The sequence below is a fragment of the Dromiciops gliroides genome, chromosome 1 (assembly GCF_019393635.1).
Source record: "Dromiciops gliroides isolate mDroGli1 chromosome 1, mDroGli1.pri, whole genome shotgun sequence".
NCBI classification, from domain to species: domain Eukaryota; kingdom Metazoa; phylum Chordata; class Mammalia; order Microbiotheria; family Microbiotheriidae; genus Dromiciops; species Dromiciops gliroides.
Window position 1 is genome coordinate 147,146,164 of NC_057861.1, and position 8,934 is coordinate 147,155,097.

The following is an 8,934-nucleotide window of genomic DNA, read 5'->3' on the forward strand; positions in this document are numbered from 1 at the left end:
GTATAGGCACAAAGGTAGAAATGTACTAGGTAGTCAGGAAGCATTGAAGAAAAATGAGGAGAAGCATTGGCTCAATGAATGACTCCAGGTAGGGTGAATGAATGGTCTATGTAGGGGAAGAATAAGAGAGATAGCTAAAAAGGTAGGTTAGAATCAGATTGTAGAAAACTAAGCTGAAGTTTGGGCCTTATCTGTCTAGTAGCCTGGAAGTGCTGACCAGTGCTTAGCACTATTCAGTAATAAGGGCTAAGTGATATGAGTCAAAGGGTCATTCCCCAGCTGCCATGTGCATCTAACACTGAAGAGTATTCTAGGTCACTGTCCAGTTCTAACACCTACCCATTGAGGAAGAATCTGTCATTCATTCCCATATCATCTACATTTCATTTGAAAAATCACTTAATTTAAAAAATTTATTAAATGCCTACTATATGCCACAGAGTGTGCTAAATCAAGAATACAAAGAAAAAAGTAAGAAAATTTTGGTCCTCAAGGAATTCACATTCTAATGAGGTAAAATAACACATGTAGAACAGTGATGGTCAGGGAAATGTTTGTTTTCTCCTGAGTCAAAGGAATGACATAAGACAGGCAACTGTCATGCCCTTTCCAGAAGCCATGGTGGTATTGACTGCATTACTGTTTCCAGAGCAAGAAATAAAAGCAGGGTAGGGACTCAGGAAAGGGGAAGTTAAGAGAAGAAAATATTCATGGTGGTGGGATGGATGGCTAGATGTTCCAAGATATACAAGATGAATGGATATGTAGCCTTGTGTGGAACCAGCAAGATATAGGCTTTTTGATGTGTTTTTGCTCTCTCAGTGACCAATCCATCTCAGCCCCAGGATTGAGATTCAAGCTGAATAGACTAATTCATGCAGGGAGGGAGGCTCTTAAAGGTTATTTGTAATTAAAGTTATTCACAAAAGCACAGCCTAGTACAGCTGGATACAGTTCTTTAAAATTAGAGTTCTAATGAAAATAGAAAGGAATAAAATCTGATACATGTAAGCAACCAGTCTGAACTGGAAACCCACAAAACCTTCCCAGACCAGGAAACCAGAAATCCCATTGCCTGAAGGCAAACCACAACAAAGGATCTCAAAGGAACACAGTTGAGTGTTCAGGTTCAAACTTCCCCTTCCCATTGCTCATTAGTCCCATTGATAGGTTGGATATTAGATGTCCTGGCTAGTTCCCATTACTGCTGCTCTTCCTCTACCATTGCTTCCACCATTGTCATTGATTCTTATTTGGCCACACTTCCTCCTTCAAGTTAAAACTATAACACAGAGTACTAAAGAAACTAGTGGATGTAATTACTGAATCACTGTTACTGATATTTCTAAAAGATCATTGAGAATAGGATGGATACCACAGGATGGAAGAAGTCCTTCCCCTCATGAGCTTTCATTCCATCAATGAAAAAAGTATGAACATATATAGTAACTACAAAATCAATGTGGGGATAAATTAAAGAGGTAGCCATCTCTATAAGAGGAAGAACAACAATGTAGGGGATGAGGAATGGGAGATTTGAGACCTAAGTTAAATTTCAACTCTGACACTACCTATTCAACTGTGAGCAAATCTCTTCAGCTAACTAAACCTCTGAAAAAATCTGTAAGACAGGAATAATGTTATTTTCCCTACATACCTCAAAGGTTATAGGGGCAGCTAGGTGGCACAGTGGATAAAGCACTGGCCCTGGATTCAGGAGGACCTGAGTTCAAATCTGACCTCAGACACTTGACACTTACTAGCTATGTGACCCTGGGCAAGTCACTTAACCCTCATTGCCCTTCCAAAAAAAAAAAATTTAAGTTGTAGGGAAAAGGCTTTGGAAAACTCTATAACATAACTCCATAACTAATAATTTTCACGCCTGGAACAAACATCAGACAAAGAAATCTCAAATCAACTTTTGTTTTAACTAGATTCAAAAAACATTTATTAAGTACCTACTATGATTCACATAGCTAGCAAGAAGCAGGAGCAGGATTCATATCCTGGTCTAAAGTCTGTATCTATTATACAGGGACTAGCCTGGCTAATTTCTTTTTTAAAATATATTTTATTTTTCCCAATTATATATTAAAACAATTTTAATATTTAGGTTTTTTAAAATTTTGATTTCCAAATTCTATCCCTCCCTTCCCCTACCTGAGACAGTAAACAATCAGACACAGGTTATATATGTTCAATAATGAAAGGCATTTCCATATTAGTGATTTTGCACAAAAAGACACAAAGAAAAGAAAAAGAATGAAAGAAAAAGTGAAAAATAACATGCTTCAGTCTATATTAAAACAATAGCAGTTCTTTCTCTGGAGGCAGATAATATTCTCTGGGATTGTCTTGGATCATTGTATTGCTGCAAATAGCTAAGTCATTCACAGTTCTTCATCATACAATATTGTTCTGTTCACTTCACTTTGCATCAGTCTTTACAACTTTTTCTGGAATCATCCTGCTTGTCATTTCTTATGGCACAATAATATTCCATCATAATCACATACCACAGCTTGTTTAGCCATTTCCCAATTCATGGGCATCCCTTCATCATTTGAACTTTTTATTGAAAATTCTGTCAGAAGAGTTTGGGTTGGGGCAGCTAGGTGGTGAAGTGGATAGAGCACTGGCCCTGGATTCAGGAGGACCTACCTGAGTTCAAATCTGGCCTCAGACACTTGACACTTACTAGCTGTGTGACTCTGGGCAAGTCACTTAACCCTTATTACCTGGCCAAAAAAAAAAAAATGTTTAAAAGAATGCATGGCCTTTCTCACTTCCCAGCCATCTTGGCGGCAGATCTCTAGCTGAGGGTCCTCCTGCACCACAGGCAGGAATATGGTGGCCGCAAAGAAGACGAAAAAGTCACCGGAGTCCATCAACTCGAGGCTCCAGCTGGTGATGAAAAGCAGCAAATATGTGCTGGGCTACAAACAGACCCTGAAAATGATTAGACAAGGCAAATCCAAATTGGTCATCTTGGCCAACAACTGCCCAGCCTTGAGGAAATCAGAGATTGAATATTACACTATGTTGTCCAAAACTGGCATACATCACTACAGTGACAACAATATTAAATTGGGTACAGCATGTGGGAAGTACTACAGAGTTTGTATACTGGCTATTGTTGATCCAGGTGACTCTGATATCATTAGAAGCATGTCAGAACAGACCAGTGAAAAGTAAACTGTACAAAAGTATTCTTTAATAAACTGGCCAAAGCTTATTTTAAAAAAAGAGAGAGAGTGCACGCGTTTACAGAAGAGTTTGGGTTGATGCTTCAAGGAGAGACTTCAGATTACAAGGTCCCATGGACAGAGATACCAGGAAACTAGGTGATTAATGAGGTCTTCAAGGGCAGAGTATGGAAAGATTAGAGAAGAACTTACCTGGGGTATTGTTTGGAAAGGTGGCAAGAGAGGTAGCAGGCTCTCTGGTAGTTTTCTTTTTAAGGAAGGCTTAAACAAATTTTGGGAGACAGCAAAGTGGCACCATGGATAGAGAACTAGACCTAGAATAAGGAAAAGACCAATTCAAATTCTTCCCCAGATTTACTTGCTGTCTGATGCTAGACAAGCCATGTAATCTCTATGGGCCTCAATTTCCTCATCTTGAAAATGAGAGAGTTATACTCAATTATTTCTAGAGACCCTTCCAGCTCAAAATCTATGATCTTATGATCAAAGTACTAAGCTAAGTCTACTTCTTCTGCTCTCAGTGCCTTCTCTATTTTGGCACTGTGGGAAAAGCCTCAGTTACCCTACCATAGTTAAAATTTAGAAACCTTAAAACAATATGTGAATATGAATTATCATCAACATCATTATTATTCCATTATAGTAGATGGCAAGGCATAAAGGCACAGGGAGAGGAAAAGGAAAGGGAGAAAAGTTACTAGAGGGAGGCAAAGTCCTTTTCCCCTGCTCCATGAAGTGATTGAGCTTAGGGTTCAATGTTTCTTTTTCTTCCCTTTGTGACCATGGCATGATTTTGGTGACATGTTGCTGACCTCATCCTTCTCAGCCATCATTTTCAACTCAATGATTTTTGTCAGGCCTCACAATGGGGGAAATGGGAAAAACTGGTAGGGGAAACCAGACATCTGTTTGCTCAAGTGGCCTGACAATTTTTTTAACTGTTCTGTGTTCTTTCTCAGCCCCACTTATGGAAAGAATGGCTTTTCCAGAAAATCTAGCATTGCCCGCCTCCCCTGAGCATGGGCCTGAGTGATAGCGGCCTTCTAAGCAGAAGCCAGAGGGCAGTCAGTGATCTGATGGCTTGTCTGTGCAGATTTCATTCAGCTTGTGTTTTCTAAATGCAGGCTGCCTTCAATGTCATTTAATTATGTCATTGATTGGATTTGGTGCATATGTACATGTTCAGCATGACACAAGCTTCCTTGGAAAACAAATCTTGACTCTAAGCAGTCTGCTATCGACAGAGCTATAATTTTCTACCTGCGTACCAAAACAAATTCCTTTAAAGTTTAAAAAAAATGGTGTGGAAATGCATTGAACAAGAGTCATGAGCTAAATGGAAACATTTCTCTCTCCCTCATCCTTGCTCCTATTCTTGCCACCCCTTCACTATGATGAGACAGGGCTTAATATACAACAACCTTGTGATGACACCCCTCTCCCCACACATGACTGTGTACCAAGAATTCCAAATTGGAGACAGCCCCCACTTTATCTGCCTACATGAGTGTTCCACTTATTCTTTAAAAAAAAAAAGAAAAAAGACTATTGTTATTAATTGTAAGGGCTAAAATTCTAGCTATACTGTCTAAAATATATAATGAGTGGTCACCAATAAATTATAAGCTTTAGCAAGAATTAGACTTTTAAGCATTTATTAAGGAGAATAAGAATTTTGTAAAGAGAGAGAGAAAGGCCTAGATTCCTCTATCTATTAAAGGGAGAGAGCATTCCTAGCTCCGCTCTCTGCCAGAGTCCACAAGAAAGAGAGAGAGTCAGAGCACCAGGCTCCCCCTTCTTCCTCCCACCAGCAAACATCACTTTCTGACGCTAAAGAAAAGACGCATGGTCCTGCCCTCAGAGGCCCTCTCATGTTGGAGCTTTGCTACAGTAAGTCTCTCACAGGTGGCGTCATTCCAATCGTTACATAATGTTTGTTTTTTATAGTCAGAATCCTTTCCCTTTGTGCCTTTTCTTACCCACATCCTCAACCTTCTTTGGTAATAGACAGTCAAAGCAAACCAACTAATCTGGTGATTACGTCTATCCATGTCTGCCACATGCATAGTCATCTGATCTCCAGATGCATTGCATTTATTTTGAGTTCAGTGTAGTCAATCAATAAACATTTATTAAGTGCATACCACAGGCCAGGCACTGTGCTAAGCAATGAGGATAAAAAGAAAAGTTAGGGGGCAACTAAGTGGTGCAGTGGATAAAGCACCAGCCCTGGATTCAGGAGGACCTGAGTTCAAACCCAGCCTCAGACACTTGACACTTACTAGCTGTGTGACCTTGGGCAAGTCACTTAACCCTCATTGTCCCACAAAAAACAAAAAAAAAGTTAAACAAAGTTCCTGCCCTCAAGAAGCTTTTGGTCTAATGGGGGAGACAATGAGCAAACAAAGCAAGCCATTTTATAGAATAAATAGGACATAGATAACAAAGGGAAGACACTAGAATGAAGAGGTGTTGGGGAAGACTTCTAGTAAAAGATGGGATTTCAGTGGGAACATAAAGAAAGCTGGGGATGTCAGCATTCAGAGCAGAGGAAGGACAACATTCCAGGCATGGGGAGCAGCCATTGTTGTGGAGCCAAGAGATGGAGTGTTTTGTTTGTGGAACAGCCAGGAGGCCAGTGTCACTGGATCAAAGAATGCATGTTGGGAAGTAAGGTGTAAGAAGACTGGAAAGATAGGAGGGGCCTAGGCTGTAAAGGGTTTGAATGCAAAATAGAGCATTTTGTATTTGATCCTGGAAGCAGTCTGGTGCCACTGGATTTTATTGAGTGAAAGGGAGAAGTGACATGATCAGATGTGCACTTTAGGAAAATCACTTTAGTGGCTCAATGGTGGATGGATTGGAGTGGAGAGAGACTTGAAGCAGGCAGACCCACCGGCAGGCTCTTCCAATAATCCAGGTGTGAGGTGATGGGGGCCTTCACCAGAGTGGTGGCAATGTCAGGGGAGAGAAGTAGTTCTCTTATGCAGAAATACAGCATCTTGCTCAGCATTCGCTTAGCCAATCAGGAATCATCACATTTCCCTCCAAGTGGACAGCATGTAGCATAAAGCGTAGGGCTGTCTTTCAGGGAACCTACCAAGGGGACATTATACCTCATCTTCACTATTTCTTACAGCACAATAATATTCCATAACATTCACACATCAGAGATTGTTCAACTATTCTCCAATTAATAGACACCCACTTCATTCTGATACTACGAAAAGTACAGCTATGATGAAAAATGATTCAGAGTGAAGTGAGCAGAACCAGGTGAACAATTTAACTTTAACAACTATTTAAATAAAAACAAGTAAGAAAAAATTAAGAACTCTGACCAATTCAATAACCAACCACAATTCCAAAGGATCAGTGATGAGATATGCTACCCTCCTGACAGAGAGGTGATGGACTTAATTTGCAGAATAAAACTTAGGTTTTCAAACACGGTAAATCCACATGAATGGATTTCTTTCGTGTGACTATCCATATTTGATAGAAGAGTTTTGTTTTGTTTTGTTTTCTCAATTGGGAAGAGAGGAGGAGATTAATGATAGGGTTACTAAAATGAGGGGAAAAGAGTTAATGAGGGAAGGGTTGTGGGAAGTCGGACACACTAATGCACTATATATGAAGTTGTGAATTGGTCAAACAATTTTGGAAAATAATGTGGGATTTTATGAGAGAAATTGCTCACCTCTTTCCTTTTGACTCAGCAATCCCACTACTGGACAGTACCCCATAAAAGTCAATGAGAAAGGGAAAAGTCCCATCTGTAACAAAATATTCATAGAAATATTTTTCTTTTTCTTAATTTTTCTATTTTGAACTTAAATACCATTTTCCATATACAAAATAGAAAAGGAGGATTGTACATGGAATTGTGAATCTGTGTTATGCACAGTTTGCTTTTCTTTTAAAAATATTTTTAATTCAACAAGTTGTTTTCAAAGCTTGTTTATATTTCCTACTGACCTTCCTTCTTTTTTTTTTTTGAGGCCATTGGGGTTAAGTGACTTGTCCAGAGTCACACAGGTAGTAAGTGTCAAGTGTTTGAGGTCGGATTTGAACTCAGGTACTCCTGACTCTAGGGCTGGTGCTCTATCCACTGCACCACCTAGCCGCCCCAATACATACTTGTTGATTGAGGGAATAAGACCCAAACTCAGATAACTATAAACAAAAATATTACATGTTAAGTTCATTACCATGGAGGCTAAATAGAGCATTGTAGATAGAGTTCTTGGCCTAGAGTCAGGAAGACCTGAGTTCAAATCCAGCCACAGACATTTACTAGCTGTGTGCCCCTGGGAAAGTCACTTAACCTATTTCAGCCTCAGTTTCCTCAACTGAAAAATGGACATAATAATAGTATCTATCTCCCAGGATATGTTGTGAGGATCAAATGAGGTAATATTTGTAAAACACTTAAAACAGTGCCTGGCACCTAGTAGGCCCTTAATAAATGTATAGTCTCTTCCTCTTCTCTTATTTCCTTCCTTAGAGGAATGCACAGCTTAGCTGGTTTGGGGCCTGTGGAGTTTATGCCAGCTCCAGAGGTAACTGCCCTTTGCTCTTAGCTCTCAGCCTTCCAGGATCTCTTCAGATTCTCAGGGTCTCTCTATGAATTCCTGGTTTGGGTAGGAGAGTCTAGAGGCGATTCTTTTTATCACTTAATAGAGTGATGCTAGTTGACAGACTGACTCACTGAAAATTGCACCAATGAGAATTACATCAATGAAAATCTGAGAATCTGCACAAGTGGAAAGAAACTCACCTCAGTGAATCACAGATATGTCTCAAATTTCTGCTGAAGCAATCACAGTTGTTACTATTTGTAATTCTCTGACTGATTTACTTCCAAGTTTCTGAGAAGGGGTTTGCATTTACATTGACTGATATTAAAGAATTTTCAGACAGGAATTATGTAATCAATTTTTAAAAGTTTTTACACAAATCTAATCTAGTAAAAATTAGGAAGCAAATAGTGCTAGGAAAAAAAACTTAAAACAAATTTCTCTAATAAAGGTCTCATTTTCTTTTTTTTTTTTTTTAGTGAGGCAATTGGGGTTAAGTGACTTGCCCAGGGTCACACAGCTAGTAAGTGTTAAGTATCTAAGGCCAGTACTCCTGACTCCAGGGCCGGTGCTCTATCCACTGCGCCACCTAGCTGCCCCCTAAGGTCTCATTTTCAAGATATCTAAGAAACTGATTCAAATCTGTAAGACTAAGAACCATTCCCCAATAGATTTAATGATCAAAGGACATGAACAGGTATTTTCAAAGGAAGAAATCTATGCTATATAAAAAAGGCCTCTAAATCACTAATAGAAAAAATGCAAATTAAAGTAAATTTGAGGTTCCACAATGTATAAAAGAGGAAAATGGAAAATGCTGAACAAGCTGTGGGAAAACAAATACACAAGTGCACGGCTGATGGACCTATGAATTGACCCAGTCATTCTAGAAAGTAATTCGGAACTATGCCCAGAAAGTTATCAAATTGTGAATGCCTTTTGACCGGCCTATACCATTACTAAGCTTATACTACCAAAGAAATTAAAGAAAGAGGAAAAAGATCTATTTATACAAAAATATTTATAGCAGCTCTCTTGGTGACAACAAAAAACTGGAAATTAAGAATCTGTTCTATTAGGAAATAGCTTAGCAAATTGTGGCATATAAATGTAATGCAATATTATTGCACCAGAAGAAATGATGA

General features: G+C 39.1%; 1 protein-coding gene across 1 annotated transcript; it reads left to right on the forward strand.

The window, feature by feature from the left end:
* Window positions 1-2,850: 2,850 nt before the first annotated feature.
* Window positions 2,851-3,198, forward strand: LOC122740643 (60S ribosomal protein L30-like). The gene has a single exon (XM_043983105.1). The coding sequence runs from the start codon at window positions 2,851-2,853 to the stop codon at window positions 3,196-3,198; it is 348 nt and encodes a 115-aa protein (XP_043839040.1).
* The last annotated feature ends 5,736 nt before the right edge of the window (window positions 3,199-8,934 follow it).

Coding starts and splice junctions, on each gene's coding strand:
- LOC122740643 (XM_043983105.1), top strand. CDS start 2,851: ATGGTGGCCGCAAAGAAGACGAAAAAGTCACCGGAGTCCATCAACTCG.